Source organism: Mustela nigripes, chromosome 14 (assembly GCF_022355385.1).
Source record: "Mustela nigripes isolate SB6536 chromosome 14, MUSNIG.SB6536, whole genome shotgun sequence".
Lineage (NCBI taxonomy): Eukaryota > Metazoa > Chordata > Mammalia > Carnivora > Mustelidae > Mustela > Mustela nigripes.
In genome coordinates this window covers 14694419-14719187 of record NC_081570.1, presented here as the reverse complement: position 1 = coordinate 14719187, position 24769 = coordinate 14694419, and the positions used below count along the sequence as shown (strand labels likewise).

The window sequence follows — 24769 nt, the reverse complement described above, 5'->3', positions numbered from 1 at the left end:
GCTATGTTGGACATGTGGGGACAGTTGTGGGAATTTTGAATGTATACTATATATCAGATAGCATTTTTTTTCAAGATATTATTTATTTATTTGAGAGAGAGAGTGAGGGAGAGCATGAGAGGGGAGAGGGTTAGAGGAGAAGCAGACTCCCTGCAGAGCTTGGAGCCTGATAGGGGACTTGATCCCAGGACTCCCAGATCATGATCTGAGCCAAAGGCAGTCACCCAACCAACTGAGCCATTCAAGCACCCCATATATCATTTTTTAAAGATTTATTTATTTATTTTAGAGCAAATAAGCCTGAGTTGGGGGAGGGGCAGAGGGAGGGAATCTCAGGCAGACACCCTGCTGAGCATGGAGCCGAATGCAGGGCTCCATTTCACCACCCTGAGATCCCGACTGAGCCGAAACCACAAGTCATATGCTTAACTGACTAAGCCACCCAGGCCCCCCATCAGATAGTATTTTTTAAAAGATTTTATTTATTTATTTGACAGAGAGATCATAAGCAGGCAGAGAGGCAGGCGGGGTGAGGGGGGAAGCAGGCTCCCCACTGAGCAGAGAGTCCCATGTGGGGCTTGATCCCAGGACCCTGGGATCATGACCTGAGCCAAAGGCAGCCACTTAACCCACTGAGCCACCCAGGCATCCCTCAGATAATATTTTTATTGACATTATATGGATATTAAAATTCTTGCATATATGTAGAGAGACCTAACAATTGATGAATCACAATTGAATTAAGCAAAAATGTGTACATTGTACTATTCAATTTCTTTGTAGTTTGAAAGTTTTTTAGATTAAAAAGTGGATGTGGGGGAGGTATGAAATAAAATATCAGAGGGGAAATAAAGCAGCAGTGAGAAACCTAGATGTGTCTTCCTCCCTTCCTCAGTCAGGAGGCTGCCCTTCTCATGTGCATCTTTCCCCTCAGAAGAGCTACTCTCTTAACAAGTTCAACCAAAGAATTTTGGATTCAGACAAAGTTGAATACCTGAGGGCAGGGAGGTACACTGCTATATTGGTGATTCAGCAACCCTGACTGCCTGGCTTCAGAGAGACAGACCTAGCCAGATGCCCCTATGCTAAGGACCATTTCACAAGTCCACACCCCAAGAACTTCCTAAAAGGTTTTAGTACTTAAGCTAACCATATTAACTTTCCTATAAAGGAAGACCTTCTTCACTGAAGATTTTGCAAATATTAACAAACAAAATTATCTCAGTTGCCACATTGAGTCATTTGACTCATAATATTGAATCTGTTTTGTAATATGCCATGTTTAGTTTTTTAAATGATCATAACACAGGTAAACATTTTATAGAAAAATATATTTTTGATTCTGGTTCTTTGAGTGATCTTTAGTAAAATTGTTAACCTAAATATATTACCCTTGTAAAGATCTCTATTCTGTTGTTTTTTAATATGGTTAATATCACCCATGTCAGCCTGCAATTTATTGAGCTCTGTTAATGTTTAAAAAAATATTTGAAGACTGTCTTGTTTGTGGAGGTTTCTCCTGACTTTGTCGTTAAGTGTAAGATTTTAAACTTATTTTTAACACTCTGGTAATGGGATCCAGGTTTCAGAGTAAGCTCTTATTTGCTGTTTGAACAGGAAGCCATGCAATGTGTGGAAGAGCTGAATGCCCAGGGCCTGCTACATGTGTTTGTGAGAATGGGAGTGGAGTCCACCCTGGAAAGGAGCCAGATCACCAGGGATCACATGGGCCAATTACTCTATCAGCTGGTACAGTCAGAAAAACTCAGCAAACAGGACATTTTCAAAGGGTCAGTATCCTCCTCAAGAGTAACATTCAGTTTCTAGGCTCTTGAGCAGCGGTTAATTTTAAAAGTACATTTTTAACCATTTATTTTCATAGAGTAAAATTATGTCCAGTATAATGTGTTGATGTATAATATGTTGATAGTATGTTAGTGGATATGATGGCATGTGGTAGATTGTGCTAGAGCATAAAGGTTATCTCCTGGTTTCCAAAATTTTACTGTTAGATCTGTATTATGGTATAAGTAAGGTACCAGAGACCACTTAAACTTGGGGAATCTCAGGCCCTCACCAGCCCACTTAAATGGTAACTGTGCATATTCTTTGAGGAAAATGCTTTTTTGTGTGTGGAAAATCAACTTAAATCTAAAACTTTCAATAAAATGTGGTTATTTTGCCAATGAATGCTTGTCTACCCACTTTAGCCCCCTAGAAGGAGGTTAACTCCAAACTGTTAATGATTTAGTCTGTTTCAGATTGGTTTCATTATGAGTCTTGTTGATGGCTCTTTTGAAGAAGTCTAGCTATCAGTAGTGTTGTTTACTCATCAGATCAAGTTCTGATATGTTTGTGATCATCATATGTGCATGGATTCTTTGTGATATAGCCCAGAATCTTACCCAGGCTTAGGTTCTGAAATCAATGTTTAAGGTGAAAATTGCATATAGTAAAAAATTCATTTTAGGAGCCATGTTGTGCAAATGTCAACATAGAAACACATCCAGCACTGCCAGGTGCCCACTCTCTAATCAGTTAGGAACTACAACCTCCTGAAGGCTGAACATCAGATTCATATTTCATTTTCAGCATAAATGTTCATTGGGTAGAATGGCAGTAAGAATTCTGCACTACTTATTTTTCTCTTTGTAAACCATTTTGGCCAAGCTCATAGTACATTCTTGTAAATTAAATGCACGTGTGTTGAAATGCCACTGTAAGTCTTACAGATATGGTCAACCCTTTCGAATAAGGTAACCATTAAATGCCAAAGTTGATCGTATTTAGGAATAATTACTCATTTGATTTTGTGAAGAACTATGACAGTGTCTTCAAGGTCCTAGAAAATACATACTTGCCCTTAGGATAATTAATAACTTGTCTTTCAATAAGTCTTTTAATAACTTATCTTGTAATAAGGTAGTCTGTGATAAATTCAGTAAAAGACTAGATTAAGGTCTTCTTAGAAACTGTGGCTAAAGTTACTATGATTCTTGGCCTTTAAGACCGAGATGGTTTCTGAGTTTCAGAAAGAGAAATCAGTTCATTCCAATAATCAGCCCGTGTAAATAGAGCAAATGAGGGTATCAGTGCCCTCACGAATTTTCTGTGCCCAGCCAACTTGAAATGAGAGTTTCAAACCTTGAAAACTATAGTTGAGGACACAATTATATTAATTTGTAAATATTTGCTTCTTTCTCATCTGTTATGATGTATTCACCAGATAATTTTACAAATGAGAATGCTAGATTACTATTTGCCCTTTCTCTCTTTCTTCAAAGTATACTCTTAAGTTTATTTGTATCTAGAAAGACCCTAGGAAGTAGGGTCTAGCTTCATGGCTTCATTGAACTTGTGAGGTGCTAGCTTGATTTCTTGGCTACCTCAGATGTTGGTATTTTCCTTTGGGGGATTCTTTGAGGAAAAAGTGTCATACTGAGACACTTTCTACTTTTCTACTGAGATACTGTCTACACTTTTATGGGTGGTGATGCTGTTGCTACTGCTGGCAATAAAACCACCACCTTTTATTTATACTGAAAATGAAATGAACACTTCTGTATCTCAGTATCTACTTCATCTTCCTCTATCCCTACTTCCTTCCACATGGCTCTAGACCTTGCTTTTAATACTTTTTTAGACCTAACCATGCCATCCTTAGGCCAAAACCCCAATGAAGACCCCTGTTTCTTCCTAAATCAAGAGGCCCAGCAGTTTTTTTCTAAGATGAACACAAAGTGATAGCCACTTGTCATTTTCCACCAAGAGCTTTCTTGCAAATAGATCAGAGTTTCTCATTTACTTCTAAAGCCCAAATTATAAATAGTTCATACTGTCCAGAGAGGCCATTTCTTTTCTTTTCTTTTCTTTTTTTTAATTAACATATAATGTAATATTAGCCCCAGGGGTACAAGTCTGTGAATCGCCAGGTTTACACACTTCACAGCACTCACCTTAGCCCATACCTTCCCCAATGTCCATAACCCCACCACCCTCTCCCTACCCGCCTCCCCCGCGGCAACCCTCAGTTTGTTTTATGAGATTGAGTCTCTTACAGTTTGTCTCCCTCCCGATCCCATCTTGTTTCATTTATTCTTTTCCTACCCCCCCAAACCCCTACATTGCCCAGAGAGGCCATTTCATTTGAGCCACAAAAATACCCTGAGACTTTTGTCTCTTTAGTCCCAGTATCCAAAGACCTCTGTCTTTACATAGCATTGTGGGCAAACATCTAAGGTCAGCTTCCTAGGATGTTGCTACCCCGTAGATGCCAATTTCCAAGCAGTTAATGTCTTTGTTTTTGTTTTAAAGATTTTCTTTATTTGAGGGAGAGCACAAACAGGTAAGGAGCAGAGGGAGAAGCAGACTTGAGTGGCGTGAGGGGCAGGGAGCCCAACGTGGATCATTACCTGAGCTGAACACAGGTGCTTAAGTGACTGAGCCACCAAGGCACCCCTTCCGAGCAGTTGTTAAAGCTGTTTCTGCCCAGCTCCCCAAGCCAGAGGTGATGTAAGGTAGAAGGCCTCCCTGTTTACTGGGCCCTGATTAGCCAGCTATTAATCTGCCATTTCTTCTATAGAACCCTTCAAAGTATGCACTGCTACTAAATTCTGATACTAGATAGAAGTTTAAAATAGGCAGTCTGTGTCATATTGTTTACTAGATAGTTTATCAACGCAAAGCATAATTGTTGCTGAGTGTAAAACATAATCCCCGTGGGGCTACTGGGTGGCTCAGTCAGTTAAATGTCTGACTCTTGGTTTCTGCTCAGGTCATGATCTCATGGGTTGTGAGATGGAGCCCTGCATAGTCTCCACACTCATTGTGGAGTCTGCTTGAGATTCTCTCTGCCTCTCTCCCTCTGCCCCTCCCCCTGCTTGTGCTCTAGCTGATTTGTGTGTGCGCTCTCTCTCTCTCTCTCTCTCAAATAAATAAATAAAGCCTAAACAACACAAAACAAAACAAAAGCCATAGGAGCACCTGGGTGGCTCAGTCAGTTAAGAGCCTACCTTTGGTTCAGGTCATGATCCCAGGGTCCTGGGATCAGGCCCCACATCAGGCTCCCCACTTGGTAGAAAGCCTGCTTCCCTCTTTCTCTGCTGCTCCTTCTGCTATGCTCCTCTGTCTCTGTCAAATAAATAAATAAAATATTTTTAAAAATATTCCCACAAAGGTGACATCAAGCCATCTTGAAATTCTTAGGACTTAAATCTGAATACTTTATGATGCTAATTAGGTATGTTGGTTGGTAGATATGTGTTATTGTATAGATAGATGTATTGCATACAGTGTTGATACATTCATTCTATAACATGGCTTTGGGGGGCGCCTGGGTGGCTCAGTGGGTTAAAGCCTCTGCCTTCAGCTCAGGTCATGATCCCAGGGTCCTGGGATCGAGCCCCGCATCCGGCTCTTTGCTCAGCAGGGAGCCTGCTTCCTCCTCTCTCTCTCTGCCTGCCTCTCTGCCTACTTGTGATCTCTCTCTGTCAAATAAATAAAGTCTTTTAAAATAATAAAAAAAAAAACATGGCTTTGGAAGACTTCATTCTTAAAACTATCTAGTAAAAATAGTTGTGTACAGTTCACTATTAGCCATGGAATTGGAATCTATTTGGAAATTTAATAAACAAATGAAAACCAGGATGATAAAAATTGGAGTTGTCAATAGACACACAATATGTACCTTTAGAAAGTTTGATATATTAGTGTTTCACTTTGGGAGATATTTGTTAGAGAGAAAATTCTTATTTCTTTGACTACTTTGGGCAACTTTTCCTGCCACTTAGGGCAATTCTACCCCACTATTTAAAGCTTACACAGACATGCAGACTTAAGTTTCAGATGCAGAATTGCAGAAGTGCAAATTTTTTTTAAAAATTGCAGAGGTGCTGGTTGACAGTAGAGACCACGTTTGCTTATACAGGTAAGAGCTAGCTTAAAAACTCTTCTTTGGGGGCACCTGGGTGGTTGGTTCAGTGGGTTAAAGCCTCTGCCTTTGGCTCAGGTTATGATCTCAGGGTCCTGGGATCGAGCCCCGCATCAGGCTCTCTGCTCAGCAGGGAACCTGCTTTCTCCTCTCTCTCTACCTGCCTCTCTGCCTATCTGTGATCTCTGTCTGTCAAATAAATAAATAAAATCTTAAAAAAAAATAAAAACCTCTTCTTTGTAGTGATCCTCTCAATTTGATACTAAAGTGTAAGAAGCGTTCATCCTCATTTATTTCTTCCTTTTACCTGTAGTTAGATTCTGTTATGACCAGTGATAATAATGCTTAACCTGTTTGATTTTTAGATGTCCTTACTGTCTCTCTCTTGTTTTTCTATATCAAGATATATATTTTTTGATTATCACAGTGGAAATTGTGGGAGATGCTGCTGATAATACCATTTCCAATTATGAAAGATTGCCTTTTCAGATTTCTGAACTTCAGTGAACTAAAGAAAAGGTTTTCTTGTTGTTGTTTTTTTTTTTTTTACTTTTAACCATACCCCTTTAATTAAATTTTAGATATAAACTCAGCCTCATAAAGTGAGTAAAAGTAGAGCCTCTGTAATTGAGATGAGGGAGGGATGCTTAAAGTCCCACCTCTGGACTTCCCCAAAGTTTAGTCCATTGGATGTAATGGTCACTATGTACCAAGAAGCAAGATTATGGTGTAGCTCTGTCTCATTCATTCAGCCAGCAGAAAATGTGTATTATACAAGGCATTGTTACAGGATATGTAATAGGCCAAAGACATAAAGATAATTACCTAGGGACTTTTATACACCATATGTTTTTCTTTTCTTTTCTTTTCTTTTTTTAAGATTTTATTTATTTATTTGACAGAGATCACAAGTAGACAGAGAGGCAGGCAGGGGGTGAGGGAAGCAGGCTCCCCACTGAGCAGAGATCCTGAAGTCACAAGGCTCAATCCCAGGACCCTGAGATCATGACCCAAGGCAGAGGCTTAACCCACTGAACCAGGCACCCCACCATGTGTTTTTCTTTAAAAAATGTACAAGATGATTTAGGACCTGTAAGTCTGAAAAGAAATAAGCCTCTTAACAAGCTTTTTCTATAGAAACCCTGTGTTCAGCCAAATATGTTTTTTATCAGCAGTATGGATTTGACCAGTGATTGTGTTCTAGAGACTGTCTCGTGATGTACTGACTAATCAAGAAATAGAAAACAAAGGCAAGGGGCGCCTGGGTGGCTCAGTGGGTTAAAGCCTCTGCCTTCGGCTCGGGTCACGGTCCCAGGGTCCTGGGATCGAGCCCCGCATCGGGCTCTCTGCTCAGCAGGGAGCCTGCTTCCTCCTTTCTCTCTGTTTGCCTCTCTGCCTACTTGTGATCTCTATCTGTCCAATAAAAAATAAATAAAATCTTTAAAAAAAAAAGAAAGAAAGAAAGAAAACAAAGGCAAGAGTATGGGTAGATGTCTTCTAATTGTAATATGAAGTGAAAATCACAGATCTATTGCTGAGAGACCCAGATAGCTACAGTTGTCTCATGGGCTCATTAAATAGCTTAATCTATGCCACTAAGCCATAGAACATGAATTGACATTATAGGATGATTATCCCAGAAATTGGGGAGTCCAGCCAGATAATGTGCCATCAGTGGCACATTAACTGAGCTTAAAGTGTGCACATAATGAGAAAACAGTTAAGTTATCTGTTGTACAGCAAGTAGATTTCAAATCATTATGAGCTGTGAGGCCTGAAAGTTGGTGTTAAGGATTCATGAAGCCCAGAGTTAAGTAATGTCGCAGAGCTACAAACTTTTGAAATGGCACCTTCAGAAGGGTGACCCTTCCTTATAGTGGTATCTCTTTTTAAGTGAGAATTTTTAATGACGTGTAGACCCGTATGGTAGGTACACAGAGTGGCGTGCTCTAGCTAAGAATTGAACTACAGTGAAAAAAGCACACATTTCCTGTGTGCAGAGATATGGAAAGCTGTGAAGACAAATATACCTGCCCATGCCCCAGCACTCACTCATCCCTTTCCTTAAATTACCTGTATGTCCTTGTAACTATATGTATGTCTCCTTTATTTAAATTTACTTTTGTTTTTGTCCTTTTTAATATGCTGTGTATGGGACTAATTCACAAAGTCTTGAATTAAACGTTTTTATATTAATAAATGAATAGCTGTGGATTTTTCACCCTAATTAAATCTGTACTTATATTTTGTGTTTGACTTTCCACGTTTTTATATTTAAATCCCATTTATTTTTTTTTCACACTGAAAAAAATTTCATAGCATGAAATCCTGAAACCATTAGCTTTTATTTAAAGGTACAACAGTTTTTAATATGTCATAATGATAATAATATTAGTAATGTCATCAGACTCTTTTATATCCAATCAGTTTGTTTCCCTCATTGTATGCTCCTCAAGGACAAGGGTGTTTGTCCTTTCTTCTCTTTGGGTCTAGTTTACATTACGCCAAAATTTTTAGTGGGGGCATGTGACTGACACAGAGAGTACCATACTCAACTGTAGATAGTGTAGGATTAGATCGAATATCTCTTCCCCCAGAACATAACATGGCTGCCTTGTTTTCATCGTAGAATCTTCCACGTGTCACCTTTATACGGAGTTACCTTCTGTCCCCATCTAGATTGGCACATCCTGGTACCACAGTTCATGTCATTCAGTTATTAGCCCTTTCTGCAGGTGTGCTTGTGTTTGTGCTGTTCTTTCTCCTCCCCTACCATAAGCTCTTGAGAATAAGAACTTATTATTTATCAGTTACTTTATGCCTAGCATGGTATCTAACATAATAGATGCTTTAATAGGTATTTGTTGACTGACTGATTTTTGGTCTCTTTATTTAATCTTAACTTTTGACTTACATTTGTGTGACTTTTTCTCTTGTTCTTTTCAGTTTTTCAGAAACATTGGAATTGGCAGATGACATGGCCATTGATATTCCCCACATTTGGTTGTACCTTGCTGAACTGGTAACCCCCATGTTAAAAGAAGGAGGAATCTCCATGAGAGAACTTCTCATGTAAGTTTTACTTGCTTTTTGTTTTTGTTTTTGTGGGTGTGTATACAGCAAGGTAAACAGATGCGAAACTTTAGCAGCGAACTCTAGCGTAGTGCTGTTCCCTTGGTCCCTTTGGAAGCTCTTGGATGCAGCCTGTGACTCTTCACAACTTCGCATTTCAGGGGACTAGGAAGTATAGACTGTCAGTTATAAGTAAATAAGTCATGGGGATGAAACCTGTAGCATGGGGAATGTAGCCAATAATATCACAGTAACTTTGTATGGTGACAGATGATAGCTATACTTATCACACTGAGCATTTTATAATATATATAATTGTCAAATCACTGTTATACACTTGAAACTAATACAGCTATACTTAAGTTTAAGAAAAGACATTTCAGTGTGAAAATGTTACATTACACTTTATCTGCAGTGGAGAAGTCATGGGGATATGATGACCCTGTGGTCCATTGAAGTTAACAATGTTTGTCGATAGGGCTCCAGAATCACTTAAGTGGAAAGTTATTGGTCCTGGAAACTTAATGTTGATCTGACTTTTATGTCTGTCATTATTCAAATGCCATGAGAAGTTATTTCTACATAATAGCTTGTCAGACTGACACTTGCATTGTATATGCTCTGGTTATAATAAAATGAACTGCATTTTAGGCATTCCTAGATTTGGACAGGAGTTGGGAATTGTTGCTATATTGTACAGACTAATTTTTCCTAAACGTTTTTTTACAACAGTAGTATTTCCCCCAAAAACTTCATATGCTCAAACTCCACATACTGTGTGTCCCTTTTGTTTGAGGCTTGCAGGACATTAAAGAATATGAGAATTCTGTAGTAAAACAAAATAAGAAAAACTATTTAACTTTGGGCACCTGGCTGGCTCATTCTGTAGCATATGTGACTCTTCACCTCTTGGTCATGAGTTCAAGCCCTACACTGGGCATAGAGCTTATTTTAAAAAAATACAAATTTGAAAAGATTTTATCTTTGTTTAATTCAGCATTGCCTCACTTAATTATAAAATCCTTTTCTTGAGGAATAATTATTCATATCCTATGGAACACAGTGTGGGAAATACTAATTTAGACTATGAAAAATAAATGGTCCCTTTCTGTTTTATCCATAGTCTAAAGAACATCTTCCTTTTTAAAAAAAACACTTCATAATTAAGCTTTGTAGTTCCCTGTTACCTAAGGTTCTTCTCTCCTTTAGGCTTGAAGTGGTATTTATGTAAATAGATGATTAAGTGGGACTGATCATTGCATTGCTTCTATCACAATCAAAGAAAAAGGCAAAACCCAGGAATTCTAAGGTCCCTTTCCAGCTTTTCCATGAAGCATAAAGTGAACTTGAAGTCTTCTGCTGAACATTACTTAGAGCATGTCCTGGAACTTTCTCTTGCCCATTATTATTTAGGTTGCGTAGTATCTGTTCTTTTGACACACATTGTTTGCCTACTGTTCTAGAATAGGGAGTTTGTTCAGAGGAACTTAATTACTACTCCTGTCTTTTACAGAGAATTTAGCAAACCTTTACTTCCTGTTGGAAGAGCTGGGGTCTTGCTTTCTGAAATATTGCACCTTCTATGCAAACAAATGGTGAGTGTTAAACCGAGTGTCAGACTCAACAGCATATTAGGAAGGGCAGTAATTTTGGGTCCTGAGTTATCCGTGAAGAGCTTAGGTATCACTGTGCAAGTATTTCTGTAGCCTTTTATTATTTGAAAAGAAGTATTTCAACCTGATTTCTTACAAAGGTCTATTTCTCCTTCTGTTAGTAGTAACTTGGCAAAGAATTCTCTAATCTCAACTGGATTTGGTATAATTGTAAAGAATCTCAAAGTACGTTGTATTAGTGACCAGTAATTTTATCTTCTTGAAACATAATGGCTGTATTATTTTTACTTTTAGTAGATTTCAGTGAAAACTCCTTGCTTTTAGAGTAATGTAACGTGCCTAAAATGATGATTTTATTAATTTTGGATCTCAGGATAGGTAATCTGATGAGTAATAGGTGTTAGAAATTATTCTACAGAAAAAAAAATTATTCTACAGGATTGTGAATCGCTGTCTTAAAGTTATATTTAATTGAGTTTAATAAATACTGCACATTTCTTTGCAAAAGCTCTATGCCAGGTTCCTAGTTTACAAAGAACTAAGTCTTCAAAGAATTCATAAACTAGAAAGGGAGACAGACAAGTCTAAACTAAAACTTTCAAGAGTGTTTCAGTGCTATATTAAAGGTCTAAGAGGTTTGGGAAAGTGGTATTAACAACACCCGGGGTGAGAAACATCAAAATAAAATTCATACATGAAAATTCTGGAGTGATTCCTGACTTATTCAAACCAGAGTCAAAGGTATTGGGATAATAGATTTCATTGTTTTATTATAGGCATCAGTAAAACTGTTTTGTTTCAGTACTCCCTCTGGGTATACAGAAGTCCCTTTGTATTACATCTCTGTACGAGTTATTCATGGACGGGTGTACTAAGGAGCCTGGACTCTAGTTCTAGTTATTTGTTATTAATACTACTTACTTGATGGCACTGAAGTTTTTATTGAACCCTAATTTGTAGGTCCAGAATTCCTTCCTCCTTTCCTAACCTACTTCACTTTGGTTCTTATTAAAAACTCAAATTCTTATTAACTTTTATGTGTAGAAACAGAAAGCAAATTCTCATTTCTCCTAACCAGGTTCTCATAGAGCATAATTTCTGCAGTCAGCCTGAGTTTACATCCTGAATTTGGTGGGTTATCAGCTAGCTGTGGTGCCTTGGACAAGTTACTCTATGAGATAATCAGTACATGTTTCATAGCTAGTAGCCATGGCTCAACGGCTGACCTTTCCCTTTATTACTGTTACTTCATTCAGGCAGTGGACTTGTACCTTCTCATCAGTTTTCAGCTGACAGCAGCTCTTCTCTGTTATATCTTAGCTCAACCATGTTCCTTTTGCCCTTGAAATACTTCTCATTCCTGGTTCAGGAGCAGTAACCTCCTTAGTCATTCTCATGTTTGCATAATTGTGATCTACTATGAAGAGGAAGGGGTTCCAGTGAGGCTTGATGAATGGCTTTAATAGCAGGTGTATATAACACTATCTAGGACAAGAGACACTGTTGAATTTATGAACTCTGAATTGAACCTTTTTTAGGTGCTTATATTCATAAATCCCAAACGTGAGTTTACAGTTCCCCAGATTAGTCATCTGATAAAATAAGTTATTGAACCTTAAATAGCTACATCACCGCCATTCACTCTTACATTTGCATACATTCAGATACCTTGGTGTGAAAGCAAGGAGTCCTGAGACATTAACTTCATATCAACAAGGGAAAGTTTTGGGCGGTCTGGGTGGCTCAGTGGGTTAAAGCCTCTGCCTTCGGCTCAGATCATGATCCCAGGGTCCTGGGATTGATGCCCACATCGGGCTCTCTGCTGAGCAGGGAGCCTGCTTGACCCTCTCTCTCTCTGCCTGCTTCTCTGCCTACTTGTGATCGCTGTCTGTCAAATAAATAAAAATTAAATATTAAAAAAAAAACAAACGGGAAAGTTTTGAGTTTTCAGTCTTTACAATTCTATACTCTTGACTTTAAGCAAGACTTCTCCTCTCCTCCTCCTCTTCCTACTTATCACAATGTAAAAGTAAATGGATTGGACTTATCTCTGTTTTAGAGCCATAAGAAAGTGGGAGCCTTATGGAGGGAGGCTGACCTCACCTGGAAGGACTTTTTACCAGAAGGAGAAGATGTACATAATTTTCTCTTGGAGCAGGTAAGAACAAGGCTTATACCTTCCTGTTTTATAGTAGTTGGTCTGTTTTATAGACTAAATGAAGGTAATTTCATTAGTAGTTCAGTCATGAAAAGTAGACCAAAATAAGATTCATGGTCAAAATGTCATTTTAAGTCCATGCTTTAGGGCCACTCCAGCTATTCACTCATTAGATGATAGATAAAGAATAAAATTTAAAGGATTTAGCCATACACGGAAAACAAGCTATGTATCTCCATGAACCAGAAAGGAAGTTGATAAATAAAGCAGGGGTTATAGGGCTAAAGCTATAAGTCATCTGAGCTCTGGGTCTAAAAACCAGTAGAGATAGGCAGAAATCATTTCTATGAGGTAATGAAGACTAGTATGCCCCTTACAGGGCAGAAAATTGGAGGATAGGCTTACTGCATGAAACCAAGTCGGAACTCCATAGAAAGATAAATGCAAGGAAATAGACACAGTCATAGAGCCAAAACCTTGGATAGGCTGTCCGCTTGGTAACTTGATCCAAAAATCCACAACAAGGTATAAGACCTCGTGATCAATATATTCTGGTTCTCATTAAGGAATTGTGGAGGATCAGATAGAGGCAACCATAAAAATATTAGATGAGGAAGAGTGACAGAGAAAGGAAACAACTCCCTCTCAAAATGATCCTGCAAGGGATGCCTGGTTGGCTTAGTCAGTTAAGTGTCTGCCTTTGGCTCGGGTCATAATCCCAGAGTCCGACATTGGGCCCCTTTCTCAGTGGGGAGCCTACTTCTTCCTCTCCTTTGCTGCTCCCCCTGCTTGTGTGCTCACTGTCTCTCTCTCTCTCTCTCTCCCCCTCTGACAAATAAATAAAATCTTTTAAAAAATTATCCTGCAAATCAAGTCCTAAAGTATAGGAAAATTAAAACCAAGATAGCTAACAAAATGATGAATAAGTAGAAAAAAATCACTCAGGTAAAATGAAAATAAAGCAATCTGAAAATTATTTTAAATTAAGTATGTTGTGCTGGATAAAGACACTGCATTAGGTTACTGGGGACATTAACTTCCTAGATACTCTGGAGAGCCCTCCTGCCAAAAGGTAAAGGCCTAGATGAAGCGTAATTTATTTGCATTGCTGGGTTCATAGAAAGTAAATGTAATTGCTAAGGAACTAACCTAGTAAGTGAAGAAAAAAGCCACAGATGAAACCTGAACCCTTAGCAATAAGCACATGAAGGGCATGTTGCTCAATGCCACTATAAGTGCTACCAAAAATCTCGGAAGAAGTCGAAATGGTCCTAGTTCAGTATTACCCTGGCTCCCAGAAGAAGCAAACCAAAATTATTTTTGGAAAAAACATTCTCAACTTAGGTCTCTTGATTATTTTCTAAAAATTAACATTATCTAAATACATGGATTAATACTTAGAGCCCATTTAACCTGTAATGAAACAAGCAACCATGAGTGAGAATGAACAGATAATAATGGTAGATTTAGACCCCAAAGACTAGAAATAATGGAATTCTCACTTGGCATTATGACATAATACTATATACAAAAGAGGAATTCACAAAAATGAGCAAATAAGAAAAGACTAGTCAACGGGCGCCTGGGTGGCTCAGTGGGTTAAGCCGCTGCCTTCGGCTCAGGTCATGATCTCAGAGTCCTGGGATCGAGCCCCACATCGGGCTCTCTGCTCAGCAGGGAGCCTGCTTCCTCCTCTCTCTCTGCCCGCCTCTCTGCCTGCTTGTGATCTCTGTCTGTCAAATAAATAAATAAAATCTTTAAAAAAAAAAAAGAAAAGACTAGTCAAAATGACTGAGAAGATTTGAAAGAAATGAAGAAACTATGGATTTCTAAGAGATGTTATGAGATTTAGGGGATAGAATGAGAAAGTCCAACAAATGTCTCATGGGAATCCCAGGAGGAAAAACAGAGTAAATGGAAAAGAGGCAATATTTGAAGAGACTGTGACTGAGACTTCTCCTGAGCTGAGATATAGAAAGCACATATATACTATGGAGGGTAACTAAATTTCAGTGAAACTGCGTAATATCAAAAGACAAAGAAAAGATTTTTAAAACAGTTATAAAGGAGTATGATACCTACAAAGAAACAGTAGAATTTGCACTAGCAACAGTGAAAAACAGAAGGTGGTGGAATAATCTCAAAGGGCTGAGAGAGTATCAGTTAGTTAATCTAGAATTGTCTCTCCAACTAAACTAACCTTTAAGAATGTGGGTGACATATATTTAGACACAACACACTTCTAAATAACCCATGGCTTGAAGAAGAAATCATAAAAGATAGTAAGAAATATTTGATTGAAGAAACACAACACATCAAAATTTGTGGGATGCAACTTAAGCAGTACTCAGAGTGAAAATGTTAGCACTAAACACCTGTATTTAGAACAGAAGTGGGATTGCAGATCTGTGATCTCATTTTCGGCCTTATGAAATGAGAAGAAAGAAGAACAAATAAAGTTCAAAGGATATAGAAAAAGGGAATAATAAAGATCAAAGTGGAAATCAGTGTAAAAAACAATAGAGAATAATCAGTGAAGTCAAAAGCTGGCCCTCTGAAAAAATAAAATTATTAAATCTCTAGCCAGACTAATCAGAGAAAACAAAATTGGAAAAGAAGGTGCAAATTACCAGTAGAAGGAATGAGAGAGATGATGTTACACAGTTTCTGCACATAATAATGGATCAGAGAAACTTATGAATAATTTTTATGCCAGTAAATACCTCAGTTTAGTTGAAGTGAACAGATTTCTTGAAAGGTACAAACCACTAAAGCTAACTCAAGAATAGATAACCTGAGCATCTATTACACTGAGGTAGTTAAAAACATTCCCACAAAGAAAACTTCAAGCCCTAGTGTTTTCACTGTTGAGTTCTATCAGACATCTGAAGGAGAAATAATACTAATTCTGCAAAGAATTCTGTACCAGTTCCTCCAGAAAATTAGAGAGATTTCTGCCAGCTCATTCTATAAGACCAGCATTATTCTGGTAATAAAACCAGACAAACACATTTCAAGATAAAAAAAAAAAAAAAAAAAGAACTATAAACCAATATTCTTAATAAATGCCCAGAAAATTTCTCAACAAAATTTTCACAGGTGAAGTCCAACATTATATTAAAAGATTAATACATCACAACCAGGTAGCCTTTATCATGGGAATATTATGATAACATAATAAAACATTCAGAAATCACTGTGTGGATGTATGGAAGATGAAGGAGTAAGCAGCTCCAGAATTACTCCTTCCACTGAAACAACTGTTGAGCTAGCAAGATGTGTTAGAATGAGCTATTTTGGAATTGTGGAGTCTAATCAGTGTGCTACCAACACCAGGGAAAAGCTTTGTGAAAAAAGAATCTGGTAAATTTCAGTAACCTTGGCATTTTGCATAGAAGCTATTAGCCCCTAGCTCTGTGGTAGACAGTTGGGGAGATGGTGGTGCAGTTTTTTGGTGTCAGGTTGAGAACTGAAGACCTTGTCCTCCAAAGACGGGTGCTATGCCTTTTAATCTGCCTGGCAGTTTACTGAGGGTCTAGTGCAGGGCCTGGCCATTGTTTTAACTGCTTACACCAAAGTGGTTTCCTGTATGGTATCTGTCAAAGAATTTAAAGAACCAGATGCATTTGACTGTGGTCCTACTCACCCCCACTCCACCCTACCCCACACTTTTCTCATTGGTTTCATGCATTCACGGAAATCTCTGCAAGGTCACTGGCCTTGTGGGGAGATAATCGGTCATAGACTATAATGACCACACACACAGGAAGGAAGGTAGTCTTTGTCTAACGTCAATATACAGTTGACTACAACAGTCTGATATCCAGAGTTACACCTTACAATATTCAAGATATCTAATTGCCAACAAAAAATTACAAAGCATATAAAGAAACAGGAAGATATGGCTCATTCACAAGAAAAAAGAAATTGACAGAAAACATCCCTGAGGAAACCCAAATGTTGGACATACCAGACAAGGAATTTAAACTAACTGCCTTAAATATGCTCAAATTGCTGAAAGAATCATGGACAAAGAACCAAAGGAAATCAAGAGAATGATGTATGATCAAACTGGCAATATCAATAAAGAGGTAGAGATTATAAAAACAAACCAAATAGAAATTCTGGAACTGAAAGTTGGAATAACTAAAATGAGAAAATAACTAGAGTGGTGCAACAATAAATTTGATCAGACAGAAGAAAGAATCTAAAAATTTGAATATAAAGTAGTTGAAATTGCTCTGTCAGGGGGGTCACTGATTGGCAGTAATTTGCTGCCATAAAAATCCATCTTTAATTTTTTTTTTTTTTAAAGATTTTATTTATTTATTTGTCATAGAGAGAGAAGCGAAAGCAAGCACAGGCAGACAGAGGCAGGCAGAGGCAGAGGGAGAAGCAGGCTCCCCGCCAAGCAAGGAGCCCGATGTGGGACTCGATCCCAGGACGCTGGGATCATGACCTGAGCCGAAGGCAGCCGCTTAACCAACTGAGCCACCCAGGCGTCCCCATCTTTAATTTTTGAAATGAAATTTCTGGTGGTGTTATATGAAATTATGAGTATCACTAATTTGCTTTTTTTTTTTTTTTTAAGATTTTATTTATTTATTTAACACAGAGATCACAAGTAGGCAGAGAGGCAGGCAGAGGGTGGGGGGAAAGCAGGCCTCTTGCTGAGCAGAAAGCCCAACTCGGGGCTTGATCCAAGGACCTGAGATCATGACCTGAGCCAAAGGCAGAGGCTTAACCCACTGAGCCACCCAGGCGCCTCTCACTGAGTGTTTTAAATTTTTAAAAATTCTCATACTTTGGTGTTTTTTTTTAAAATAAACTTTATGATAATACATATTGGAAAATTAATTCATTAAACATATAAAGGAGCCTTTGAAAGAATTGCTCAATTTTCGGAGCAGAAAGAAAAATGAATCAAGAAAAATGAACAGTGCCTGGGGACCTATAGGACACCATCAAGCATGATGGGCATTAGAGAGTTCCAGAAGGGAGAAGAGAGAGAGAAAGGACAGGGCAGAAAAATTATTTGAAGACATAATAGCCACAAACATCCCAAACTTGATCCAAGATAGGAATCTACATGTGTAGAAATTTCAGTGAACTCTAAGCAAGATAAACTGAATGAGATTTACTCAGAGATGTATTACATGAAACTTTTGAGTGACAAAGACGGAAATCTTGAAAGCAGCTAAAAACCAAGAGACTTTGCCTGTACAAGGAATCCTCAGTAAGATCAATAGCCAATTTTTCATCAGCCAAAAGATACTGGGATGATCTGTTTAATAAATTTAATAATTTCGGAGGTACCTGAATGGCTTAGTCTATTAAATGTTTGGCTTCAGCTCAGGTCATGATCCCAGAGTCCTTGGATCAGGCCCCTAGTTGGGCCCCATGCTCAGCGGGAAGTTTGTATCTCCTCCATCTCCCACTGCTACCCCACCCCTGCTTGTGCTTCTTTCTCTCTCAAATGGGTAAATACCATCTTTTAAAATAAATTTTTTAAAAGAAATTAAATAACTTTAAACCAGGAATTTTATATATGGCAAAATTTCCTTTAAAGATGAAGAGGGGGAAAAAAATGAGGGGGGAAAAAAATGAAGAGGAAGTGAAGCATTTCCAGATTTAAAAGCTAAGTGAGTTTGTCAGCAGGAGACCTGCCCTATGGGAAATGCTAAAGTGAGTCTTTCAGGCTGAAATAAAAGGGCACTGGATAGTAACCTCAAGTCATATGAAGAAATAAAGATCACTGGTGGTTAAGGTAACCACATAGGTAAATATAAAAGCTAGTATTACTATGTTGTGGTTTGTGGTTTCTCTTTTTTGTTTCCTATATGTTTTAAAAGGCAAATCCATAAAATAATAATTATGAATATGTATAAACAGGCACACAGTATATAAAGATATAATTTATAAAACATAAAGATGGTTTCTCACAGAATTGCCATATGACCCAGCAGTTCCATTTCTAGGTATATATCCGGAAATAGGAAATTATATGGCACCTGGGTTTCAAATAAACCTGGATTCAGGTTCCAGCCTTGAATCACTTCATGTGACTGAACAAATTACCTAATTTCTCTAAGCCTCAGGATCATCATCTAGGAAATGATAATAATACCTACCTTGTGGAATTTTTATGGGGATTAAATAGAATAAAGTTTAAGAAACACTGAGCACAGAGAAGTAATCAATTATGAATATTGTTGTTACTAATAAAAATATTTAAAGGGTAGTTAGAAAAATTAGGTTTTAGAAAACCTGGTCTTCCTATCCTGACTTTTGGCTTTTTTCTAAAATACTTGGTTCAGTGCCTTTTTTCCTGGGGACCCTAGTATGTTCTGCAAGAGGTAGTGATGAACCAATTCGCAAATTTGAAGCCCAGCCTTCTGGGCTCTAGAAAGATGAGATAAGTTATGCAGAAACACAGGGATTCTGAGAAGCAATTGTTTCTTTCCAGGGACAACTGCAAACTTTACAGCTCTGCACCAACTCCCTTTAGCTTTCATTTTCAAATTTTTATGTCGTATTTTATTAATGAGCAATATACTTTGTTTGATTTTATTGTTGTTAATAAATAAATTCTTACAAAAGATAAAAAATAAAATGCTACATAAATGGTAAAGACAATCAAAACAGTAGGATGAATCCTTCTCCACACAATCCCCCCGCCCCCCAGAATTCAAGGTAGCTTTTCCTTTGTAGATCTGGGGAAGGTATAGGAATATATCAAAGTCCCCAAAGGTATTAGAGTAAAGCTGGTGCTAATAATCTTTAATATTTTAACCTATGGTTTTTTTATAGTGAAACTTCACTGAGTAAAGCATACTTCTATATCACATTGCCTTATACCCTTGAAAATTACCAATGATTTTGATTTTTTTAACCACTCCTCTAAAATTGAACAATTATGGTATGATATCCTTTTTTTATATTTAGTATATGTGTGTGATCATAATTTTATGTACATGTGTCAGAATGGCATAAAAATCATCAAACTTTTTCAAGTATTTTAACAATTAAGGTGAAATTCACATAACATCCAGTTAATCATTTTAAAATGTACAATTTAGTGACAGTGTATTTTTTTTTTTTTAAAGATTTTATTTTATTTATTTACTTGAGAGAGAGACAGTGAGAGAGAGCATGAATGAGGAGAAGGTCAGAGAGAGAAGCAGACTCCCCACGGAGCTGGGAGCCCGATGCAGGACTCGATCCCGGGACTCCAGGATCATGACCTGAGCCGAAGGCAGTCGTCCAACCAACTGAGCCACCCAGGCGTCCCGAGTGACAGTGTATTAACAATGTTGTGCAACCACCACCCAAAATACTTTTTATTTATTTATTTTTAAAGATTTTATTTATTTATTTGACAGAGAGAGAGAGATCACAAGTAGACAGGCAGGCAGAGAGGGAGCAGGAAGCAGCCCCCCCCCCCCCCCCCCCCCCCCCCCGGGCGGGGGGGGGAGCGCCCGCCCCCCCCCCCCCCCCCCCCCCCCGCTGAGCAGAGATTCCTGATGCGGGGCTCCTTCCCAGGACCCTGAAATCATGACCTGAGCCAAAGGTGGAGGCTTAAACCCACTGAGCTACCCAGGCATACCCACCCCCCAAAATACTTTTATTGCAAAAGAATTGTTGGGGCGCCTGCATGGTCCTGCTGGTATAGGGCTTTTCCCTTCCAGGTTAATGGGTGGCTCTACCAAGTGTATGGTCCTAGAGCCCTTTTGGTGCCAGTAGGGTGCACGTTCTTAGTGCCCTGAGCCCTTGGAACTGGCTGAGGTTGAGGTTGGTGGTGGTCTTCTCATCTTAGAACAAGCCTTCCTGGTAGAAGTAGGTGAGTCAGGGCGCCTGGGTGGTTCAGTGGGTTAAGCCTCTGCTGTTAGCTCGGGTCATGATCTCAGGGTCCTGGGATTAAGCCCTGCATTGGGCTCTCTGCTTGGCGGGGAGCCTTCTTTCCCAACCTCTCTCTGCCTGCCTCTCTGCCTTCTTGTGGTCGATCTCTCTCTCTCTCTCAAATAAATAAAATCTTTAAAAAAAAGAAGAAGAAGAAGAACTGAATCATGCCTGAACTCCACCGCCCGTCACTGACTCTAGAGTCCTTATATCTGTGCTCCGTCAAGCTGCCACTTGTGGGGGCCTTAAGACTTTACGTGATAGAGCGAGCCAGTGTTCTAGGAGAATTTGAAGGCATGTACACTTGTTTTTAGGCTGTCCAGGGTCATTGTCATGGATGTGAAGCAAAAGCCAGATAACTCTTATAAAGTATTTAAGAACAAAGTGAGAGCAGGACAGGAGAGGTGAAACCAGTGCTCCTAATAGGGCTGCAGAGCTCCGTATGTGTGTTCACAGAGCTTCCCAGGGGCCCTCTATGCCCGCTGCCTGCAGGTGTGTGCAGGTGGTGCTGTCAAGGCTGATGCAAAGGCATTTCTGCATTGGGTTGGACCCACACAGGCCATGATGATGTGATTTGGTGCAGTGACTACATATATACAGTCTTTCTCCATACCAGAATATTCAGTCCTTTGAAATTGAATGATTTTTGTGGGGAAAAAGGTCTTTCATGCAATACTGATAAAACCCTTCATTTTTGTTGTCCTCCCTACAATACACTGGTTGTTCAGGAATTGTATAATATAGCATCATTCTCTGACTTGGATTCAGAATGGTCAGGAGGTATTTGAAGGACTTTACCAAATTTAGAATTTTGACACCTCTTCTGTGCCAGTACTGATACTAAACGATAGGCTGCAGAAGGATTTAAATTGTACTGTTAGTATTCATGCTGTGCCATGCAGCTATGTCATTGCTAAGAGCACAACTGAATGATTTGGAATGAGCATAGCCACAGAGATAATTCTAGGGGTCTTGTTGGTTTTTTGTTCTTAAGGAAAATCAGAGATAGACAATATAAAAAGTTGGAGAAATGTTCAGAAAGGTAGGAGAATGAGACTTTTACAGAACTATAAGTAAAAAATGGCTTCTGCTGACCATTTTGACCCATGTAAAATAAAACATTGCCCATAACTTTGTTTTCCTCTCAGGGTGTTACTGATATTGACTTACGTTAATATATACAACATTTTATGTTTCAGAAGTTGGACTTTATAGAGTCTGATAGTTCCTGTTCCTCTGAAGCACTTTCAAAAAAAGAACTCTCTGCTGAAGAGCTGTATAAGCGACTCGAGAAACTCATTATCGAGGACAAAGCGAATGATGAACAGATCTTTGACTGGGTAGAGGTATAGAGATTATGTCACCTTCCCTGGTATCTCTGCAAGAACAATTCTTGTGGGAACACTTGCATTCACGTACAGGCACACCTCAGAGAGAGTGCGGGCTCGGTTCCAGACCACAATAAAGTGAATACTGTAATAAAGCGAGTAAAATTAATTTTTTTTTTCTCAATGCATATGAAAGTTATGTTTACATAATGCTGTAGTCTGTTAAGTCTGTAATAGCATTATATCTAAAAAAGTACATAAAATCTTAAAGAAAAATACTTTATTGCTAAAAAATGCTACCCATCCATCCTCTGAGCTTTCAGTGAGTCAGAATCGCTGATCACAGTTCATTATAACAAATACAGTAATAATAAAAAAAGTTCAGAATACTGTGAGAATTATCCAGATGTGACACACAGAAGTGAGCAAATACTGTTGGGTAAATGGCGCTGACAGAATTGCTCGATGCAGGGTTGCCATAAACTTTCAATTTGTAAAAAACACAGTACCACTGAAGTACATAAACAATAAAACAAAGTATGCTTGTATCTTCCCTTCCACTTCATAGGAGTATTTAACCTTAATGAAGTTACTTCTTATTCTTTCATGTATGTGTATTTGAAACTATAAGACTGTTTTTATCTTTATAAGATTTAAAGTTTTTTATAAGGTCAAATAAAACTACTCCAAACAGAAGCCATTTTCCTGGGTCTATCATTAGTTTAGGATAGACCCTACATTTTGCTATTAAAAAAAGACATATTTGGGGCACCTGCATGGTTCAGTCAGCTAAGCACATACATTCAGCTCAGGTCATGATCCCAGGGTCCTGAGATCAGTCCCACGTCAGGCTCTCTGCTCAGCAGGAGTGTGCCGTCCCTCTCTGTTCTCCTTCTCTCTCTCTCTCTCCCCCCAAATAAATAAATAAAAATCTTTCATTAGAAAAAATACATGTTTTTCCTAAATTTTCCTGCATTTTAAATACCATTCTGGATGAAATTAATAAACAGTATGTAATTTTTCTGAATTATGTTGACTTTCATCTTCATAGTAAATCTCCCTTCTGAAAATTTTATACCTTTTCCATGGGATCATATAATCAAGTTGAGAGAAAGTCATGGAGGACTAATCTGGTCCTTTCCCTCTTGGATAAATCTTTTTTATAGTCCTTGTAATGGGTTGTTCATTCATTTTTTTTTTTTTAAGATTATATTTATTTATTTGACAGGGATCACAAATAGGCAGAGAGGCAGGCAGAGAGAGAAGGGGAAGCAGGCTCCCTGCTGAGCAGAGAGCCCGATGCTGGGCTCAACCCTGGGATCATGACCCGAGCCGAAGGCAGATGCTTTAACCCACTGAGCCACCCAGGCGCCCCTGGGTTGTTCATTCTTTGTCTACTTTAGGCATTGAGAAATAGTGAAACTTCTGACAATTTTTTTTTAATCTTTTATCCTCCATGTCTATTCAGGGTAGTAAATCTATCCTGTCACATAGTTGGGAATCTTTTAATTAATTGTAATAGTTTGCCATTATATCCCTGTCTCCCTCTCTAGGTTCTCTCATCCTTTCTTAAAATCTTGATATCCAGACTCTTGTTTGGTTACCCTTATACAAACATAGCCTGGATTTTCAGTATCACTCTCACAAGTGACATGTGCAAATTGAACATGATTGCCAGATGTGATAGAACAGTGTAGAGTTAGGCAGTGCTGTCATGTTTTTTGTTTTGGACTCTGTGCTCACCACACTGAACTCAGATTGCTCTTTCAGTCATAGAGTACCCTTTCTTCTATGCTCTACTGTTTAGTCATCTCTACCACCTACAACATTAATGTGTTTAGTTTGGGAACCAGAATGGGGCTTTTAAAAATTATTTCTGCTTATGTTCATCTTCTTAAACTAGATACAAGTTTTTGTCTATCAGGACATTTTAGATTCTGACTTTGATCATAAAATTTCCTTGACATCTTTTTGACTTTGTGTCTTCCTTGCATTTCATTAATATGTCAACTTTATCTTCATCCAAGTTGTGGGTAAAATATGTGAATGAGGCAAATTAGCATCCTTTTAGGAACAAGATCCCACCCCTACCCCCATGGACACTTCCAGCTGTTAATCTGTTTATTATTTCACATCATTTTACTGTCTATCTCATCTCTTCATCTTGCCCACAAGGGTACAGCTGCCATTACATAATTGGTCAAAAACCTTGCTGAAGTCCAGGGGATATATACTTCTATCCATCTGAGCTACTGTATACTAATCAAATCAGAAAAGGCAAGGAGGTTAGTTTAGCGTCACTTGTTTTTCATGTACTGACTTACTCCTCTTGGCATAGCCACCTCTTTCCTCTCTAAGACTTTTAAGTCATTTATGTGGTAGTTTGTTGTAGGAGTTAGCATAGCCTTTCTGGTATGTTATCGACATGCCTTATTTTCTGTTTTGAAAAAATCCAGTCAGGGGCCCCGCTGGGTGTCTCAGTCCTTTAAGCAGCTGCCTATGGCTCAAGTCATGACCCCAGGGTAATGAAACTGAGCCCCACTTCAGGCTCCCTGCTCAGTGAGGGGTCTGCTGCTCCCTCTTTCCCTGCCCTTCCTGCCTGCTCGTGCCCACTGTCTCTCTCACACTCTGTCTCTCAGGTAAATAAAATCTTTTTTAAAAAATAGAAATCCGGGGCGCCTGGGTGGCTCAGTGGGTTAAGCCGCTGCCTTCGGCTCAGGTCATGATCTCAGGGTCCTGGGATCGAGGCCCGCATCGGGCTCTCTGCTCA

General features: G+C 38.7%; 1 protein-coding gene across 18 annotated transcripts in view; it reads left to right on the top strand.

The window, feature by feature from the left end:
* The window catches only part of EIF4G3 (eukaryotic translation initiation factor 4 gamma 3), a 355154-nt gene that overhangs the window by 319874 nt on the left and 10511 nt on the right, over nt 1-24769 (top strand). For all 18 annotated transcript variants that reach the window (XM_059376541.1, XM_059376540.1, XM_059376533.1 and 15 more), the window contains 5 exons: nt 1618-1790; nt 8876-9001; nt 10515-10596; nt 12674-12772; nt 21871-22017. In XM_059376541.1, coding sequence (XP_059232524.1) covers nt 1618-1790; nt 8876-9001; nt 10515-10596; nt 12674-12772; nt 21871-22017 — 627 coding nt within the window. The remainder of the gene's footprint in view (nt 1-1617; nt 1791-8875; nt 9002-10514; nt 10597-12673; nt 12773-21870; nt 22018-24769) is intronic.